The 22,545-nt window shown below is 36.7% G+C and overlaps 1 protein-coding gene across 1 annotated transcript in view; it reads left to right on the top strand.

Annotated features, from left to right (window-relative positions):
- Nucleotides 1–21,972, top strand: part of LOC306877609 (eukaryotic translation initiation factor 3 subunit H-A-like) — a 72,832-nt gene extending 50,860 nt beyond the window's left edge. The window contains exons 4-8 of the mRNA XM_079429466.1: nucleotides 5,666–5,765; nucleotides 10,909–11,058; nucleotides 15,925–16,045; nucleotides 20,457–20,589; nucleotides 21,763–21,972. Coding sequence (XP_079285592.1) covers nucleotides 5,666–5,765; nucleotides 10,909–11,058; nucleotides 15,925–16,045; nucleotides 20,457–20,589; nucleotides 21,763–21,860 — 602 coding nt within the window. The 3' untranslated portion in view covers nucleotides 21,861–21,972. The remainder of the gene's footprint in view (nucleotides 1–5,665; nucleotides 5,766–10,908; nucleotides 11,059–15,924; nucleotides 16,046–20,456; nucleotides 20,590–21,762) is intronic.
- Nucleotides 21,973–22,545: the final 573 nt, after the last annotated feature.

The following is a 22,545-nucleotide window of genomic DNA, read 5'->3' as shown; positions in this document are numbered from 1 at the left end:
TGTATATCAGTATTTGACGTCAATATGACGTTGGCTTAAGACGTTGGCTCGACGTTGGATTTTGGTTAGTTAATGCCACAACCTAAAAACAACGTCAAATGATGTTAGAATCTGACGTTGTGTGGACGTTACCATTATGACGTCTAGGTGACGTTGGGTTTTGGTTGCCATACCTGATGACTGTATATCAGTATTTGACGTCCGTATGACGTTGGCTTGAGACGTTGGCTCGACGTTGGATTTTGGTTAGTTAATGCCACAACCTAAAAACAACTGAAGATCAACATCAAATGATGTTAGAATCTGACGTTGTGTGGACGTTACCATTATGACGTCTAGGCGACGTTGAGTTTTGGATGCCATACCTGACGACTGTATATCAGTATTTGACGTCAATATGACGTTGGCTTAAGACGTTGGCTCGACGTTGGATTTTGGTTAGTTAATGCCACAACCTAAAAACAACTGAAGATCAACGTCAAATGATTTTATAATCTGACGTTGTCTGGACGTTACCATTATGACGTCTAGGCGACGTTGAGTTTTGGATGCCATACCCAACGAATGTATATCAGTATTTGACGTCAATATGACGTTGGCTTTAGACGTTGGCTCGACGTTGGATTTTGGTTAGTTAATGCCACAACCTAAAAACAACGTCAAATGATGTTAGAATCTGACGTTGTGTGGACGTTACCATCATGACGTCTAGCCGACGTTGGGTTTTGGTTGCCATACCTGACGACTCTATATCAGTATTTGACGTCAATATGACGTTGGCTTAAGAAGTTAGCTCGACGTTGGATTTTGGTTAGTTAATGCCACAACCTAAAAACAACGTCAAATGATGTTAGAATCTGACGTTGTGTGGACGTTACCATTATGACGTCTAGGTGACGTTGGGTTTTGGTTGCCATACCTGATGACTGTATATCAGTATTTGACGTCCGTATGACGTTGGCTTGAGACGTTGGCTCGACGTTGGATTTTGGTTAGTTAATGCCACAACCTAAAAACAACTGAAGATCAACATCAAATGATGTTAGAATCTGACGTTGTGTGGACGTTACCATTATGACGTCTAGGCGACGTTGAGTTTTGGATGCCATACCTGACGACTGTATATCAGTATTTGACGTCAATATGACGTTGGCTTAAGACGTTGGCTCGACGTTGGATTTTGGTTAGTTAATGCCACAACCTAAAAACAACGTCAAATGATGTTAGAATCTGACGTTGTGTGGACGTTACCATTGTGACGTCTAGGCGACGTTGGGTTTTGGTTGCCATAACCGACGACTGTATATCAGTATTTGACGTCAATATGACGTTGGCTTTAGACGTTGGCTCGACGTTGGATTTTGGTTAGTTAATGCCACAACCTAAAAACAACGTCAAATGATGTTAGAATCTGACGTTGTGTGGACGTTACCATTATGACGTCTAGCCAACGTTGGGTTTTGGTTGCCATACCTGACCACTGTATATCAGTATTTGACGTCAATATGACGTTGGCTTTAGACGTTGGCTCGACGTTGGATTTTGGTTAGTTAATGCCACAACCTAAAAACAACGTCAAATGATGTTACAATCTGACGTTGTGTGGACGTTACCATTATGACGTCTAGGCGACGTTGGGTTTTGGTTGCCATACCTGACCACTGTAAATCAGTATTTGACGTCAATATGACGTTGGCTTTAGACGTTGGCTCGACGTTGGATTTTGGTTAGTTAATGCCACAACCTAAAAACAACGTCAAATGATGTTAGAATCTGACGTTGTGTGGACGTTACCATTGTGACGTCTAGGCGACGTTGGGTTTTGGTTGCCATAACCGACGACTGTATATCAGTATTTGACGTCAATATGACGTTGGCTTTAGACGTTGGCTCGACGTTGGATTTTGGTTAGTTAATGCCACAACCTAAAAACAACGTCAAATGATGTTAGAATCTGACGTTGTGTGGACGTTACCATTATGACGTCTAGCCGACGTTGGGTTTTGGTTGCCATACCTGACCACTGTACATCAGTATTTGACGTCAATATGACGTTGGCTTTAGACGTTGGCTCGACGTTGGATTTTGGTTAGTTAATGCCACAACCTAAAAACATCGTCAAATGATGTTAGAATCTGACGTTGTGTGGACGTTACCATTATGACGTCTAGGCAACGTTGGGTTTTGGTTGCCATAACCGACGACTGTATATCAGTATTTGACGTCAATATGACGTTGGCTTTAGACGTTGGCTCGACGTTGGATTTTGGTTAGTTAATGCCACAACCTAAAAACAACGTCAAATGATGTTAGAATCTGACGTTGTGTGGACGTTACCATTATGACGTCTAGCCGACGTTGGGTTTTGGTTGCCATACCTGACGACTGTACATCAGTATTTGACGTCAATATGACGTTGGCTTTAGACGTTGGCTCGACGTTGGATTTTGGTTAGTTAATGCCACAACCTAAAAACAACGTCAAATGATGTTAGAATCTGACGTTGTGTAGACGTTACCATTATGACGTCTAGCCGACGTTGGGTTTTGGTTGCCATACCTGACCACTGTATATCAGTATTTGACGTCAATATGACGTTGGCTTTAGACGTTGGCTCGACGTTGGATTTTGGTTAGTTAATGCCACAACCTAAAAACAACGTCAAATGATGTTAGAATCTGGCGTTGTGTGGACGTTACCATTATGACGTCTAGCCGACGTTGGGTTTTGGTTGCCATACCTGACCACTGTATATCAGTATTTGACGTCAATATGACGTTGGCTTTAGACGTTGGCTCGACGTTGGATTTTGGTTAGTTAATGCCACAACCTAAAAACAACGTCAAATGATGTTAGAATCTGGCGTTGTGTGGACGTTACCATTATGACGTCTAGCCGACGTTGGGTTTTGGTTGCCATACCTGACCACTGTATATCAGTATTTGACGTCAATATGACGTTGGCTTTAGACGTTGGCTCGACGTTGGATTTTGGTTAGTTAATGCCACAACCTAAAAACAACGTCAAATGATGTTAGAATCTGACGTTGTGTGGACGTTACCATTGTGACGTCTAGGCGACGTTGGGTTTTGGTTGCCATAACCGACGACTGTATATCAGTATTTGACGTCAATATGACGTTGGCTTTAGACGTTGGCTCGACGTTGGATTTTGGTTAGTTAATGCCACAACCTAAAAACAACGTCAAATGATGTTAGAATCTGACGTTGTGTGGACGTTACCATTATGACGTCTAGCCGACGTTGGGTTTTGGTTGCCATACCTGACCACTGTACATCAGTATTTGACGTCAATATGACGTTGGCTTTAGACGTTGGCTCGACGTTGGATTTTGGTTAGTTAATGCCACAACCTAAAAACATCGTCAAATGATGTTAGAATCTGACGTTGTGTGGACGTTACCATTATGACGTCTAGGCAACGTTGGGTTTTGGTTGCCATAACCGACGACTGTATATCAGTATTTGACGTCAATATGACGTTGGCTTTAGACGTTGGCTCGACGTTGGATTTTGGTTAGTTAATGCCACAACCTAAAAACAACGTCAAATGATGTTAGAATCTGACGTTGTGTGGACGTTACCATTATGACGTCTAGCCGACGTTGGGTTTTGGTTGCCATACCTGACGACTGTACATCAGTATTTGACGTCAATATGACGTTGGCTTTAGACGTTGGCTCGACGTTGGATTTTGGTTAGTTAATGCCACAACCTAAAAACAACGTCAAATGATGTTAGAATCTGACGTTGTGTAGACGTTACCATTATGACGTCTAGCCGACGTTGGGTTTTGGTTGCCATACCTGACCACTGTATATCAGTATTTGACGTCAATATGACGTTGGCTTTAGACGTTGGCTCGACGTTGGATTTTGGTTAGTTAATGCCACAACCTAAAAACAACGTCAAATGATGTTAGAATCTGGCGTTGTGTGGACGTTACCATTATGACGTCTAGCCGACGTTGGGTTTTGGTTGCCATACCTGACCACTGTATATCAGTATTTGACGTCAATATGACGTTGGCTTTAGACGTTGGCTCGACGTTGGATTTTGGTTAGTTAATGCCACAACCTAAAAACAACGTCAAATGATGTTAGAATCTGACGTTGTGTGGACGTTACCATTATGACGTCTAGCCGACGTTGGGTTTTGGTTGCCATACCTGACCACTGTATATCAGTATTTGACGTCAATATGACGTTGGCTTTAGACGTTGGCTCGACGTTGGATTTTGGTTAGTTAATGCCACAACCTAAAAACAACGTCAAATGATGTTAGAATCTGGCGTTGTGTGGACGTTACCATTATGACGTCTAGCCGACGTTGGGTTTTGGTTGCCATACCTGACCACTGTATATCAGTATTTGACGTCAATATGACGTTGGCTTTAGACGTTGGCTCGACGTTGGATTTTGGTTAGTTAATGCCACAACCTAAAAACAACGTCAAATGATGTTAGAATCTGACGTTGTGTGGACGTTATCATTATGACGTCTAGGCGACGTTGGGTTTTGGTTGCCATACCTGACCACTGTATATCAGTATTTGACGTCAATATGACGTTGGCTTTAGACGTTGGCTCGACGTTGGATTTTGGTTAGTTAATGCCACAACCTAAAAACAACGTCAAATGATGTTAGAATCTGACGTTGTGTGGACGTTACCATTATGACGTCTAGCCGACGTTGGGTTTTGGTTGCCATACCTGACCACTGTATATCAGTATTTGACGTCAATATGACGTTGGCTTTAGACGTTGGCTCGACGTTGGATTTTGGTTAGTTAATGCCACAACCTAAAAACAACGTCAAATGATGTTAGAATCTGACGTTGTGTGGACGTTACCATTATGACGTCTAGGCGACGTTGGGTTTTGGTTGCCATACCCGACGACTGTATATCAGTATTTGACGTCAATATGACGTTGGCTTTAGACGTTGGCTCGACGTTGGATTTTGGTTACTTCCCAACACAACCTGAAAACAACTAAATATCAACGTCAATTGACGTCGGTCTTGGACGTCAAATCAACGTTGTCATTAGACGTTGGCTTGACATTGAATTTTGGTCACCTGACGTCGCGACCTAAATCCAACCTAATATTAACGTCATATGACGTTGTGTGCCTGCTGGGATGATTTAATTAAACTGAATTAAATTTAAAATTTTAATGATCAAAAAGCATGTCCAATTAACTGCATTCATAAAAATAACAATGTATTTACAATTTTATCCTTAATTTTTTCCCAAAATTTTCAAATAAAGATGGAAAACATTAACAATTGAATTAATCTTTTTTAAAATGTAATTTAAACTTTTCCAATTTCATTTATTATTTGCCAGCAAAGTGCTGCACAACAGAGGTTAACTGTTAAAATTACATCATAAAAATTGTGCATTATTATTCAAGTTAATTTAAGCCATATTGAAATTAAACAGAGCTTTTATTTTGACGGGTTGTCCTGTCTGATGAAGTGACATGGCATTTCATGTTATGCTGTAGATTTCTTTATGACTGGATTCTGCAGTTCACTGTTTTCTGCGTTGAGGAGCTCGTAGGTCCCTATATGGCAAACTTGTACGCAGTATATGCACACACATGTGGATGTAGCTTACATTTGCTCTTTTTTGCTTCATAGATCCCATCAAGACCGCGCAAGGCTCTCTCTGTCTGAAGGCCTACAGGTTGACCCCCAAACTAATGGACATCTGCAAGGAGAAAGACTTCACTCCAGAGGGGTAAAACTAACTTAAACAGCTTCTTTCCATTTCCTTTTCCTTCCATCGCTTCCTTTTCCTGTTTCCATTAATCTGTCGCTAATGAGAACCTTCTTCAACGTGCACAAACACACATGCGTCCCCGCTCAGAAGGAGCCCATCACAAATGGGCTTTTATTTGTCAAGATGGGGCGTCTTTGAAGGAGTAGTCAGCACTGTCTGTCCAAACAAACAAATGCACAAAGTTTACAACCTCACTGGCTTCTCGGCAGATGGTAATTGATTTTAAATTGCTGCTAGACATAAGCCTAATGGGGGAATGTATCAGCAAAGCAGTGACGTCTGAGCGATCAGGAGAAAAACACCAACTTAGTCTTTCGCTCGGGGACTGGAGTGCAAAATCAAATCAAAGTCAATCCTATTTGCTTAATGTGTGTTATAGAGCTTATTCTGTATCATTTATCTTTTAACCTTTTTCCAAATCATCTTTCATCAAAACAGCTTCCCTTTTCAGATAGATCTGGGCAATCTGTCTATACACTCAAAATTAGCTTTTTGCATATACATTTCGTTTTTCAATGACTCAATGTGTAATCTACTTGAGAAGAAGAAAAAATAATATAATTTCATGGTTATTGTTTCCTTAAATCTGAAATTTAAAATCCCAAAATGTTTACTTGAAATAAAATGTTTAATGAAAATATTAAAAACTTATTTCAGCTAGATACCAAGGCAAAATTTATCAATTTAATGTAGTGGTAGTAGTAATAATAATAAAGTAATAAAATAAATAAATAATATTAATTTAAAATAACAAACTAATTAACTTTTTTTATTATTTTTATTTTATATGAAAAATACATTTACATTTATGCATTTAGATGGATGGATGGATGGAAGTTAATATAAATGAAAAATTTATATATTTGTATTTAAATAAAATTATTTAATTGTATTTCAATGTTCTTGTTTTTTTATATATAAAAACTAAAAGAAAATAGTTTTTATTAATAGATATGTTTTCCAAACTGACATCTGAGAATATCTGTATTCTGTTGGAAAGATTAAAGATGTAAAGTGGGTTGCACTGTTTTATGTTGACATCAAACACGTTCTCATGGCCTGTTGTGACCTTGTCATCTGCCAGGGCCCTCGGGTTGGCGCTCATCATTCGAGGCCGCTTCTTGAATATTCAGCTAGTTAAGGAGAGCAACACTATCGATTATGAAAATAAGCCTCTATTTGTCTAGTGAGCATAGCGGGGTGGGTCATTGTGAACGATGCATACAGATCGCCTGTCAGATTCATACAGAATATCAATCTGAATCTGTGCTCCGGGTCAGAGGCAGCGCTATATTGATATTCCTCAAACAGACTTCTTCTGCTCCTCCATAATTTTCTGCAATTCAGCTTGAATTGCAGAAAATATGACTCATTGAAATGAAAGATGGTGGCCCGGGCCAGGGGTCCAGTGCCCCTCTAACTGCTCTAGAGATGAGATGACACGACACAAGTGCTCATATAAAAGACAGATCACCATTTAAACCTGGTAATAACGTGCATCTCGTTGAATTGTATTGATTGAATTGAGGAGCGGGTCTCTGTGTTCATGTCGTCATACTCGGGGCTCGCAAAATTTCTGAAACCCTGGTAGCCCTTCGGGCAGGTACTCCTCAGATTTTGGTAGCCCGAAAATTAAACTAGCCCAAATAAAATAAAGACCATAAATTTCAATCAAAAACATTGTCAATACACAAATATCAACGAATATCAAGGAAAGAGTTTTATTTGACTATTTGCAAGGTATCTGCAGAATTCTTAATCTATTTAAGGCACTTTGAAAAATTATTTCTTATACCATTTAACATTTAAAACTGTCTAAGGCCTTAAACTCTTCATATACCAAATTCATATACTTAAACCAATATTAGAAATTGCAATAATATTTCACTATCACTGTTTTTGCCTTATTTTTACAGCCTTGATGAGCAAGAGACTCAAAGTCAAAGACTCAAAAACAAGGTCAATTATTTATCAGGTTTATAATATAGCCCTAACATAATATATTATCAAAACAAACTATTTAAACTGATAGAATATAATGGAATACAAACTGAAGCGAAACTTAAGCTGAGATCTGTAAGTTAAATATAAAAAAGTGAACATATGAATTCTTCTACAATACTCTTGTGTGTGACTGTACATGTTTCAGAGTTTTGTTACTGTTCTTTGACCATCCTTCACTATTTCCAGCACTTAATCAAGCCGCTCTTCTTTAATACAGTGTGCATTAGAATTTAAAAAGAAATCAGAAGTACCTCAAATGTGCTTCATACAGGTGCATCTCAGAAAATTAGAATGTGGTGAAAGTTCATTTTTTCTTGTAACTCATTTCAAAAAGTGAAACTTTCATATATTTTAGATTCATTGCATGTAAAGTAAAAAATTTCAAAAGTTTTTTTTTTTTTTTTTTTGATTAGAGCTTACAGCACATGAAAGTCAAAAATCTGTATCTCAATGTTAGAATATTTCCTAAGATCAATCAAAAAAAGGGTTTGCAAAACACAAATGTTCAAGTTCTTTAAAGTATGTTCATTTATGCACTCGATACTTTGTCGGGGCTCCTTTAGCACAAACTCCAGCATCAGTGAAGAATGGCATGGAAGCAATCAGCCTGTGGTTCTGCTGAGGCACTATTGAGTCTTCAGCTCGTCTGGATTGTTGGATCGACTGTTTCTCATCTTTCTCTTGAAAATATCCCATAGATTCCATATGGGGTTCAGGTCAGGCATGTTGGCCAATCAAGCACAGTAATATCATGGTCAGCAAAGCACTTGGAAGTGGTTTTGGCAGTGTGGGTAGGTGCTAAAGCCCTGCTGGAAAAGCAAATCAGCATCTCCATAAAGCTTGTCAGCAGATGGAAGCATAAAGTGCTCTAAAATCTCCTGGTAGACGGCTGCATTGACTTTGGACTTGATGAAACACAGTGGACCAACACCAGCAGATGACATGGCAGCCCAAATCATCACTGACTGTGGAAACTTCAAACTAGACTTCAAGCAGCTTGGATTCTGTGCCTCTCCAGTCTTCCTCCAGACTCCAGACCTTGATTTCCAAATGAAAAGCAAAATTTACTTTTATCTGAAAAGAGGACTTTGGACCACTGAGCAACAGTCCAGTTCTTTTTCTCCACAGCCCAGGTAAGATGCTTCTGACGTTGTCTCTGGTTCAGAAGTGGCTTGGTAGCCCTTTTCCTGAAGACGTCTGAGCGTGGTGACTCTTGATGCACTGACTCCAGCTTCAGTCTACTCCTTGTGAAGCTCTCACAAGTGTTTGAATCAGCTTTGCTTGACAGTATTCTCAAGCTTGCAGTCATCCCTGTTGCTTGTGCACCTTTTCCTACCCAATTTCTTCCTTCCAGTCAACTTTGCATTTAATATGCTTTGATACAGCACTCTGTAAACAGCTACACCTTTCAGTAATGACCCTCTGTGACTTACCCTCTTTGTGGAGGGCGTCAATGTTCGTCTTCTGGATCATTACCAAGTCAGCAGTCTTCCCCATTATTGTGGTTTCAAAGAACAAGAGATACTCTGAATTTATACTGTAGGGATGGTCATTAATTGAAACTCAAATGTAAATATTCTAATATTTTGAGATACTGATTTTTGACTTTCATGAGCTGTAAGCTCTAATCATCAAAATTAAAACAAAAAAACTTTTGAAATGTTTTACTTAACATGTAATGAAGCTAAAATATATGAAAGTTTCACTTTTTGAAAAGTTACAAGAAAAAATGAACTTCACCATATTGTAATTTTCTGAGATGCACCTGTATTTGTTACGTGTTTTGAATGATCGAATCACAAAACATTTTTGACTGTTTACTCCTGTGTTTATTGCTGACCACTCAATCACCAGAGATGGATGTTAATTGTAAAGTAAAATTAAATGAATTGTCAATTCAAATTGTAGATTCAAACACTTTTTTTTTTTTTGGTCACTCAATATTAAGAATGTAACCAGTGGTGATGGTCATTTTAATATCTGCAAACTGAATTGTGATTTGTTGTCTTATTAGTTATTTAGCTGTTTATAATTGCCTTCACATTGGACACCTGACATTATTATGATGTTTACTGATACGAACGTCTTTATATATTAATTTATACTTATTACAAAAGTGCATCAAGATAGAATGTGGTATTGAGGACCAAAAAGCCCATATACATTGTGTGTATATGTCTTTATGTGTGTATACATGTGTGTGTGTGTATATGTATGTATATGTATGTATATATATATATATATATATATATATATATATATATATATATATATATATATATATATATATATATATATATATATATATATATATATATATATATATATATATATATATATATATATATATATATATATAATATTTCAAATGAGTAACAAGATGTCAAGTGGGATTGAGGACACAAACTAAACATTTATTATTTTTTTCATATTTTATTATTATTATTTTTAATAAAAAAGATTAACAAGATGCAAAGTGGTATTAGGGACACAAGAACGGTACATTCATGCATAAATTATATATACATTTTATTTATTTAAAAAGAGAAACAAGATGGAAAGTCGTATTGAGGACACACAAAACCTATACATTAGTTCAAAAGTTTGGTTTTCCTTTTTTTTTTTTTTTTGACAATTCTGCTCGCCAAGGCTGCATTGGTTTGATCAAGAATACAGTAAAAATGTATATTTTAAAATATTACAATTTAAAAACTTGTTTGAATTAAAATGCAATTTATTCCAGTGACTCAAAGTTCATTACTCCAGTCTTTAGTGTCACATGATCCTTCAGAAATCATTCTAATATGCTGATTTGCTGCTCAAGAAACATTTATTATTATTATTAATGCTGAAAACAGTTGTCTAATATTTTTATTGAAACGGTGCTAAATTTCATGATTCTTTGATTAATAGAAAGTTCAAAAGAGCAGCATTTATTTGAAAAAGAAATCTTTGAGACATTATACATGTCTGTTTTTGATGTGTCTTTGCTGGATAAGTGTTCATATCTTTTTCAAAAACATTGCCAGTTAAAACTATTTTCTTAATGTTTTGGTATTGATACAGAAGGCTTTTTGTTTCTTGTTTTTTTCCTCAGGCTGAAGAAGGCTTGCATTGGCTTCGAGCTCATGTTTGAGGAAGTCCCCATCGTCATCAAGAACTCTCATCTCATAAACGTGCTCCTGTTGGATCTGCAAGAGAAGAGTACGGTGGCTGACAAGCACGAGCTGCTCAATCTGTCAAGCAGGTCAGAATCAGCCCTTCCCTGACCACTGTGTCCAACGCTCCCATTTTGGGAAAAAGATTTGTCATTTGCTGATTCATCTCGTCAATCCGTGTCTTTTAAGCCTCTCTGCCACGGCTCTGTTTCGCCCAGGAAGTTGACCGAGGAAATGCAATACACGCTGACAAGCCCTGACGGCACAGTTTAATCTTGACACTCCAAATAGGTCTTGCGTGCTGCCTGGGCCAAACCGTTATAAAACCAGTCTTCTGGGAGCAGAGAAATGCTGCAAACAGTGATTTTATTCCAGCAGTTACAACATTTGAAATACAAACATCACACCTCAGATTTAGATGCGTCTTTTGCATCTAGTATATCATCATCTGCGAGTATAACCAAAAGCTGTTGCTTATTTGGGTTTAAAATTTAATATTGTTAGTATTAACTGACCAAGCCATAGCTGAATCTGTGCCAAAATACTGTAGAGTTTGACCAGACGTCAATGACAACTGACAGGGATGCATTTTAAAAGTCTATAAACCTCTTTATTGTGCATAATTAAATGGTTAGTTGCATTTTATTTGCTTTTAACATTTTTTCCCCAGATAACAGACCAACGGCGTACCAGATAAGAGCCGCTGACCTAAAATTAAGTTTTTGGGGGGGTCCATCGTTAATGCTTCTAGCTGGAGCTGGACGTTTTATTCTCCTGCAAATAGTCCTCTCGTCTAAATTAATTTGGCTAATACGTTTAGTTTCAACGGAATTTTATTACAGATTGAGTCGAGTCTGTTTCCAGGAGAGCAGTTCCCTGAAATGAGCCTCATTACATTCAGAATGAATTTTCTTTATTTCGTTCTTTTCTTTTTTTATTGAACTAATATGACCAGTAGTTTCAAGAACAGTATATTAAATGTGCTGAATTTAGAGGAAAGATTAGAGTCTATACACATTCTACAGCATTTAATTTGTTCTCTCTCTGAAGTCCAGGGTTTCTTGCACTAAAGATGTTGTAGTTTAGCTTTTTTCAATTAGTTAATTAATTTCAAAAACGTCCATAGAAGTCATGTTAAAAATGGATGTAGAATAAATACTGTTGTTGTTTTTTTGCTTGTTATATTAGTGCAGATAAATGGAAAAAAAATGAAATGCCTTTCAAATGTTTGGTGACAGTAAGATTTTTTGCAGAGAAATTAATGTTTTTATTTAGCAAGGATGCATTAAATTGATCAAAGGTGAGATTTATGATGTTACAAAAGAGTTTTATTTCAAATAAAGTATTTTATTTTATCTACATTGATGAGAATCAGAAGTGTTTGAGCAGCAAATCAGCATATGCTAAAATGCTAAAACAAATCCAGCTTTGCATCACAAGTATAAATTACATTTTAAAATGTATTCAAGTCGAGAAGAATTATTTTAAATCGTAATAACTTTTCACGTTACGGTTTAATGCATTTTTGCATTTTACTGCATAAGAAAATTGACATTTAAAAGTAGTGTTTTCTTGTACATTTACTGAAAATAATATGGTGTGGAAAACATGCCTTGATTATTTTTAAACAGCAGTTTAGTTTGTGTCTTAGACATATTGAGGCTACAATGGCTGTTTGGTTCCTCTGATTGAAAAGAAATCACCTTTTCGGAGCATAAAGATAAATGCCAAGATATATATAGAATTGCATCAAAAGGGTGGAAAACATCAAGATTTTTTTTTTAGCTATATCACCCAGCTCTGATCTACATAGCACATTGATCTCTTTTATTTCAAAAGAGCAAGAAATATAATTTTCCCCTCTCTGATTTGTCGTCTTTAATGAACGCAGGAACTGGAAATGTCATTTTTCTGACTGTTTATGCTCCCCCAGCAGCCACAGCTGTTCAGGCCCCTCTTCCGAATCAGACTAATTGATAGACTAAATACTTGGGATGTGAGCAGGTGTTTTGGTCTCTATAGTTACTGCTTTGAGTTACAATCTTTGCCACTTTGAGTAAGTCTTTCATTTGTAATTCTGAACATCCCAGGAGTTAGTGTATTTAATAGGCCCTGCTGGTGAAATCATTCAGCCTTCCCATCAGCACGCAGATAATGATAATGTATTCAGCATGTCATTTCGGTCTTCCTGTGTACAGAGATGCCCTTTCCTTTCTTGGCAAATACCAATAGGTCTATAGAGCAGATGTGTCAATCCAAAAACACAGAGACTTGAAAGCATGTCATTATGAATGTTACAGGAATGAAAATTGTCCTCATTTGCTTGGCCATCATGTCGTTCCAAAGGGAAGCACGGGAAGACTGTGCTGGTCACTTTTTTCCATGCAATTACAATGAAATGTGGGCTTAAGGGTGCGAAAGTGCTTCATACACTCGCGCATTAGATTCTGAGTCATCTGAAGACATACGATAGCTCACAATTCAATCGAACTCCTTGGTGGATTTAATGAAAAGTAGTTCTTTCTGATTTGTGAATCAAACGTTGCTTGTTTGTTGGATCTCTTCAATGAGTTGGATCTTTTCGCTCTAAGTGATTGAGATGATTTGGTCACAATGGATAACGGCTCGCTGCAGGGGCAATCTTCAGATGAGTTTGAATGTAGTGCATGAGTCATATAAACCATTTTTATGATATTTGACATTTTTGCATGCTTTTTGAAGTATCTTCAATAATTGTTATTTTGAAAGAGCGGCTAAGATATTCTGTTTCAAAGAAGAAAGTCAAAGAAAGGTTTGGAATGGCATGATGATGATTAAAGACAGATTTTTAAGTCTTAGTTGACTTCCTTTAAAATAGCTCAAATTAGTTTCTAAAACTGGCATTGATTGATCTTAACTAGATCTTAATTTTAGTTTTATACTTTAAAAAAATTAATCTGAAATTTATGGTAAAAAAAGGTTTACAGAATGAACTTACATTTGACTAACTTAATGTTAATATACCAAATTACGTAAATCAGTTCTTTACTTTTATAAATACACTGACCATCACAAAAAACATAGGCGGTAAAGAGAAAAAGTCACATGATGGAATCGCAGTTAATCACAACAGCTCTTCCAAAAGCTGAGGTAAATGAAAAGATGCATAGTGTCACACAAATAAACACCATCATGGTAACGTGATGATAAAATAATGTAATATTAATTCCACGACATATGTAAGAAACTTAATTCAATGAAACCATCATCAAATGTGAGCTGTCACACAAGAATGTCGATTTAAGATGTTTCACTGTAAATTATTAGATGACTTCCAAGAACTCCATTTAACAGTATTTTACTGTAAAATTACATTGAATCAATGTCTCATTAGATCTATTACAGCTATAGTTTTTCACCTCATATAGTAAGGGAACTTACCGTTAACCAGTTACCATAGCATTTTTACAGTCTCTTACCATTCAAATATTCTGATCATATTTACAGTGTATCAAATAAAGAGCGTGCTACTATCTTCAAAGTAGCTGGTGTCATCTTTTTCCTAAAGGCCTTCCTACACTGAGTGCGATGCGAAAAAGCGAGGCTAATCGCCAGCGAATGTTGCTTTCTCACCGAGCGCGAAACGAATGTTCGGCTTCTGCTAATTCACGCCTGCACACTAGGTGGCGCCGAACACCAATGCACTTTTTCTTCATAATTGTAGGTCTATTTGCTTTTATATTTTGTGTAGAAAAATGTTTCTCTTTTATATATACGGAAGGGCAAGAGATGTGATTACATGATTGACAGGTCTAGAGTGAACGAGCTTTGAAGAAAGAAAATGGACGGTGCTCTTCGGATCCCATAATTCAGTGGAGAATTAATGTTATTCTGTATAAAGAATAGGTGAGAATAGTCTGTTCTTAAATACCAACAATAACAAGAACTCAGCATTCTCTCTCTTGCGGAAAAAGTCCTCTACTTCGGTGTTTTTACGCTCGTGCTCAATACAGTCTTCTGAGATTTTAGCGCCACCGCGTCGACTTTTTGGGTAACAGCAGTTGCTCTGGCCACGTGATGTAATGCTCAAATCTTATTGGACGGCCCGTGTTTTCGCTTTGCGAAACTGAAAAGATTCGTCGGACTGGACGAAAAAAAGCATTTGCATTTTCGGTGCGCAAATGTTCGCAGCCTGTGGAAGCATCCATAGGAAGCTGTTGTTTTATTCCAGCGCGTCATGGCGTGCGAAATTCACTTTTTCGCGCTCGGTGTGGAAAGGCCTTAATGCTCCAGAAAGTTCTCGGAAGGGCTCTGGGATTGCACGTTATCCCCAGATAAAAATGGAAATGACTGTCTTCGAAAGCCTAATCTCGATTAATAAAGCAATTCACCTGGCTTTCGGGGAATTACAGTACGAGGTAGAATGGCTCTGTTCCAAACCCTGGTGAGCTGCCTTGCTGCGTACTGCCTACATAGACAGCATTCTACACACTCTACTTCTGAATTATGTACAAATAGTGCTTTTCACATGAAGAGCTTGGCAGACTTGACTCAAGTTTGGTGGTATAACAACTAGGGAATGCATTATGGGATTGCTTTCTTGATGAAGAATGCATGCAATTGTTTAGAATTTGTCCAAAAGCAACACATGTAGCACTTGGAACAGATTCTGCAGTGGCTCAGCCTTCTAATATGCTGCCTACATAGGCAGCTTAATAGGTTCTGGAAGAGCCGATCTATCAGAAGATGGTTATATTTGGTGGCCCCTCGTAAATCAGCACGTGCTATTATTTGACGTCTCCCTCATCCATGTAAATTCAGAGCAGATAGTCATCCTTATCAGGCACATCATGCTATTGTCATCTTGGGTTTTTAATTGAGAAGATCACTGTGAAGCAATTATACTTTGATGTGCAGTCATCCGTTTATTACGCAAACTTTGTTTGACTAAACTATCTGTCAATCTGTTGCCATAGTAACCACCTGGAAAAGAGCCTTCAGCTGCTGATGGACCGCATGGATGACATGAGCCAAGACATCGTCAAGTACAATACGTACTGCCGCAACCTCACCAAACAAACGCAGCAGAAGCAGCAGGTACATTTGTTTTTTTCTCGTCTGTTTCTTCCTCAGTGGCTGCTGATCTGATGCGCCGTTGCTCTCTTGAATTGGCTTTGTAAAGCGCGCACTGCAGTGCCGTTTCAGCCCGAGATGTCTAATTACATGCCTGAGAATAAGAGCGCAGGTCCAGAAGAGGTTGATTGGATGCACACATACTCTTGAAGGAAATGCAGTGACTTTGATATTAATTGCTTATTAAAACAACTTTCAGAAATGTTTTGGTCCAGCTCGGATGCATAAACTTTATTATTGATTATGAATATATATGCAATTTACAAGCATAGGTAAATGGTAATAGTTTTTCCCTCCCAAAGGATGTCACTTCCTGGAGGCTGATGTCATTTAAATCGGCTTTTGTAATTTAAAGGGAATTTAAAATAAAACGGGCTAGGAAGTGGTATTGAGGATGCAGGAACACCCCCAAATCAGGTTTATTAACTAAAACCTTTTAAAAATGTTTTTGTTCATTGAAATAAAATTAGAAATGGATGAAAAATGTAGACTTAAAAATCTTGAAAATTACAAATGTTGCCTCAAAAACTTGTTACAGTTAGTTATAAGTACTGAAAATACAACTGGAATACAAATTAATTAAATCTAATTAGAAATGTTGAAAAAAAGTAAAAGACAAAAGCATATAGCATAATTACTAAAACTTAAATTCAAATAAAACTAAAAAATATGAAAATAAAAGCTAAATCAAAATATGCTCTACTTTAATAGTATATAGACAATATGAAATTAACACCTGCTATAAATTGCTCAATTAAAACGGTAATCACAAGAAAATTTAGTTCTAATTTAAATGTGAAGAAACTCTAGGAGTATTTATTAATATATGTTACCAGTTCTTTGTGTTAGAAGGAAGTGCAGCACCTGGGGACATGACAAAAATGACATGCTGTCAAACCGAAATTATTTTCACTTAATCGATTTATTGTGATAAAAGAAAACTAATGTTATTTCCATCTTTGACAATGTGAATATAATATTTTATCCAATATATATGATGGGGACATGAAAATGTGCTGCATGCTGGGAATGACCTGACGTATCTCTCCGGCTGAGATGAAACCGGTCAATAGATGGTTATTTAGGGTTCAAGAGGGCCATCTAGTTTACAATCCTCACCCGCTTCAGATTCATAATTTTATCCATTTCGCCAGGCTGACAAATCGGCCTAAATGCCCTTGACATTTTCAGGTTTTTGCATTGCAGGCATTTTGTAAACATGAGTTCTGTGCACCACCTGAAGACCGAAAGAGGAGCGTGAAATAGTATGGGGCGCTTCTGGGTTCATTTTGTATGGAGTTGTGTTATATCTGACCTTATGCAAGTACAGCAGGATCATTTGAAGAGAGGCCACCCTTGAAATCAGATAACGCCGAATCCTATTTTTCAAGAAGCTCCATGATAACATGTTGTCACGCTATGAATATGACAGAAACAGCTGGAATGGTTGCACATTTGTCAAAGTTCCATTCTGTTTTTGTTCTCTACCCTGGAGAGCTTGCTCTTCCCAGGTGGAAATGCTCTGGCTATAGTAAATCAGAAAAATGGAAAAATCGGCAAAGGTCTTCAGCAGTGAACAAAGCTTACAAAATGTTAATTAGTAGGAAATGCCTGGAAAAAAAAATACAAAAGCCTCTAAAGAAATAGTTAATCCAAAATGACATCCATTTGACTTATAATTGTAATTTAAGACCTATGATTTGACTTATAATAATGTTTTTCAAACGTGTTTCCCAAATAGAAAGTCAGGTTTCTTTTATGCTTTTTTGTCATTTTTTGACAGTATTAGAAATTTTGCCTTCACAACTAAATGAAATGCAATTTAAATTAAGTTTAAATACTAAAATGATTAAATATAAAATTTAAACAAAATACAGCTAGATAGAAATAAAAGACAAAATTAAAAATGACAATAACAAAATGATTAACTTAAAATGAAACCTGGAAATATAAAAAAAAGTTAATTAAAAATATTGATAAATAACTATAATAGTATATGCATAATGATAAAATAAGACACAAAAAAAAGATCAGTTAAAACTATATTCCCAAGAGTGTATAAATAAAATAATTTAGTTTATTGTACTTTTATTATGCTTTGTCATTTTTGTAACTGGGCAGCTAGATGAAATAATGTTTGTGCTAAATTGACAAAAGAAATGAGGCTGAAGCTGAAGTATAAAGCTAAATAGAAATGTTTTATAGCACATAAAAAATACTAAAACTAAAATGAAATGTGAAAATATAAAAATAAAAGCCAATTAAAATATTAATAAATACTACATTGGTATATACTCGATACCAAAATTAAATGATCAATTAAAACGGTTTTCCTTTCTCTAATCGAAGTGTGAAGAAACATAGTTTTCCCCGTCCTCATTTATTTTCATTAAATGGAAAAGAGCACCTGAGACAATCTACTAAACTTCTTTAAATCGTGGTTAGTTTTGAAATGACTTCATGGTGCGTAAATAATTGAATTTTTGTGAAATATTGAATTTTTTCTCTACGCCTTTCGTCTGTTGCTCTTGCCTCATTAGCACTTTGAAAAACACTGCTTTCTTCCAGAACAAAACACCAGTGAGACTTCAGTGTTTATTAGACCATTAGCACTTCCTGTTTGACAGGATGGTTGATCCTTTCAAAGAAATTTAAAGGGTGCCCTCAAACGGCGCCGTAAATGTGGCCAGACCCCAGCGGCTTGGTCACGATCAGGTCGCCACAACGGCTCCTATATCAAGCACGCTGAAATCTGCCGTAATTACTGTTGTCATCGATCATATCCTTCCTGTCTCCGCCTCCACACAGCCCCGCGCGCGCCGGTCCCCGGGTGAACCATATAAACCAAATGACCCGCATCAATCACCATTTAATATCAAAGAGAATTGCCGCTGTGTTGGCAGTTTGCATTCCTAAATCATATGCCTAATTTCAACAAAAATGGCCGGTATCCTCAACGGTGACATAAGTGGCACCAACTCAAATAGGATATGATCTCCTCTCGTCTTTTTTCCATGAATATACCATATATAAAAATTTTATCTACTGCACCTTTAAAAAAAAAAAAAAAAAACCCACCGGAGTGGTCGAGTTTGACAAAACTAGGGCAGATTGAGGACTTGTGGAGCTGTGCTGTTTGCAGTTTCAGAGATGTCAGATCAACCTGCCTTGAGGTGTACATTGAAGTAATGACACTGCTGTATCGTCAGCGGTAGGCGGTGTGTCACGTTAACTGTGTGGATGTAGTGATATTGTACTCTGTAATACAGAATTTTGAATTAAACCTGTGGATTAAACAGCTGCTTCATATTTATGTATTTTATAGATTTGTTTTGCTTTTTGTTTTTTAATTATTATTCTGTTTATTTGATTAATTATCCTTTCTTATTCTTTTTTTCTCTTTATATTTCTCTCATTTCATTCATCTTTTTTTTTCTTGCTTTATTCTTTATATTTCTTTATTCTATTTATTTTTAATTTCTGCTTTATTTTCTCTGTATTTTTCTTTTAACACCCATTTCATTCTTTTATTCTACTTTTATAGACATTTTTGTAATTTTTATTTTGTTGTTTTTCTTAATTGTACCTTTTTAATTTTTAGTTAATCATCCTTTTTATTCTACTTTTATTTATCTTTATTTTTTCTTATTTTTCTGTTCTCATATTTCTCTGCTTGTTTTCTTATGTTTTTGCTTTCTTCTATTTATTTTCTTTTTAATTATCTATACCCTTTTTTTATTCTGTTTATTTCTTTAAATTTATTCTCCTATTTCTGTTTTTTTTAGTTGATTTTGATTTATTTAAAATTGTTTATTTGTTTCCATTTATTTTTCTTTATTTTTCTCATTTGTTTCTTTAGTTCTCGTTTGTTTATACCTTATTTTTTTATATAACAGTTTAAATTATTATAATTTTTTTGGTCTGCACTTATTTGAGACTTAATGTAGTCAAAAATCGTCATGAGGTCATGGACATGTGCAGTGGTCAGAGATTCCATCCTTTGGACCGTGTGTATACACCTTCATACCGCCCATCCTCTTTAACTCCTGTTTGAATAAGTTTTCCCTGAAGCATGCAGTACACAGCGTCACAGCATGCAGTGATCCTCAAGTGTCTTGATGCCCAGAAATGCATCTGTATTCTTAGAGACGATCAGACTTGCTCTTCAAATGACACCATGAACTCTCCAGTGACGTGGCTATTTTATGCCAGCAGTGTTGTTGGAAATTGCAATTTTTCTTTCCTTTATTCCATTCTGGTTCAGTTTTCATCTTTGAAAACCTTTTGTCGTCTTGATGCTGCTTGGGTCACTCCAAGTTCTTCCATGAAAAGTTTCTAGTCTCTCCTTCGCTCATTTTGTCCTCTTTTCCTCTAGTATGTCCAAAGGAGGCAGCAGGAAAACGCCCAGCGGCAGAGTCGTGGAGAGCCTCCGTTACCGGAAGAAGACATCAGTAAGATGTTCAAGCCTCCGCAGGCGCCTGCACGCATGGACACGCTCCTCATCGCAGGTACCCGGGGGGACAACGGCCGCCGTTCACCCTCAGTTAAACTCCTTTTTCTTCCAGCATATTCTGCAGGGCACTGGAAATTTATAGTCCTCTGTCTAAAAGAATTGATTCATGAATTGATCAATTCAGCAATGAATGGGTCAGTTTAAATGGGAATGGGAATAACTGTAGGTCTTAAATCTTTACACCTCGCAGTTAGATTTGGCCTCTTCTATCAGACAACCATCATCTCTGAAGAGGATGATTTAAGTACTAAGCTTGTCAATAGTTGTTATATTTTTCCCATCAACATGATCAATCTTATTTAATTAATTTTAAATTGTCCATTTCTACATGTAGTCAGGGCTCAACAATAATAGTTTTTTTTTCTTCGTTGTAAATAAATATTATTATTATAAACCATGGATGTTCTCCTTACTCCACACACCTGATTTATATCATAAGCTCGTTTTGAGGCTCACAGACCTGAACCAGGTGTCAGGTTTAACCCTCTGGTGCTGCTCAAAAATTACCTTTATTTGCGATGAAATGTACTATATTTTAGTTAAATTGTGTTTTTGTTTTTTTTGACACATTTTGTATTTTTAGGGATTTGTATTACTAAATTTATGCTGTCATTATAATCCATTTATCATCTATTAGCGACTTTTTAGAGAATAGATCTAAAATTTAAATTTCTAACTTAAACACTCATAAATCTTAAATGCTTTGAAACACACACTTAAAGGGTACCTGTTATGTCCTTTTTAAATTTAAAATAAACAAGTGTTCCAAATTTGAGGTTGATATCTTAAGGACTTTTTTTTTTTTTTCAGGACCATTCAGTCTGTTCTTTTTTTTTTAATCGTCCTTGTTTAATCTTGTTTTGTGTGTGTGTGTGTGTGTGTGTGTTCACATAGCAAGTGCCAAAACCTTTACAAATTTTCATACCCTCCCCAAACCACAGAAGAGCACCAGAGGGTTAAAATGCGCAGTGGTTTGAGAACTGCAGTTATACACCAAGTCCTTGACATCAAACTCTGATTTTCTTGTGGTTTGTCTGGCTTCTCCAGACCACTGCTGTGTGGCCAGTGCTGTTTACTCTTGGGTGTAAATAGTCACTCCAGTTGAATAATCAATATCGCTTGGTCTTGTTGTATATAATTAATTGGTTTCCTTCTGCTTCTTCACAAGGACAAATCAACAACTACTGTCAGAACATTAAGGAGTTCACCTCGCAGAACCTTGGGAAACTGTTCATGGCAGAAGCACTGCAGGGCCACAGCAGCTAGAGCGACGAAACGGAGCCAACATCTCTAACCAACAGAAACCATTATAATGAGCCTAAGGGAAGATCTTGTACAGATTTTTTGTAATTTGTACAATAAAGATGTATGCATCTTCTCATTGCAGTCTTTTTTATGCTTATTCGTTATTCAAGTTGCAGCATATGTGCTGAAGAATCCTGCTGTCTGATTATTTGGCAAAGCTGAAAATAAACTGGTAATACCATTGAAGTTCTTTCGAATTTTCCTTTCTGACTTGCTTTCACACTGGGTTTGTGCACTAAAATGACTCTGGATTTGTTTTAATGAGGCTGTCGGATCGGCTTTAATCACAAATAGTTATGTGCACTGAACGGCAGCGTGTTTCTTGCTCATGTTCGTCCACAGCAGGTTATCCACGCCACAGAATGCTGTCTTTAGTACGTAAAGATTTTCATGCCATTTCTAACAAAGCAAGAGTGATTACGTGCGATCAGAGGTCTCTGTATAGATGCACCTGCTGTCGATTAAATTGTAAAAACAGTGGCAAGAAGCACTTTGTGCATTTCAAAGCATCATAGGGTGGGCTCTTGACATGAAAGGTAGGTTTGCAACATTATGCTGCTTTATAGATTGCTTCATGCAAAACGGCATGTATACTTCACAGAAGCCAATGCCAGAATGCATTACGATGAGCTTGCTGAAAAAGTGT

The sequence above is a fragment of the Barbus barbus genome (genome assembly GCF_936440315.1).
Source record: "Barbus barbus genome assembly, chromosome: 12".
Classification (NCBI taxonomy): Eukaryota; Metazoa; Chordata; class Actinopteri; order Cypriniformes; family Cyprinidae; genus Barbus; species Barbus barbus.
The sequence above is the reverse complement of the archived record's forward strand: the minus strand, read 5'-3'. Positions and strand labels throughout refer to the sequence as shown.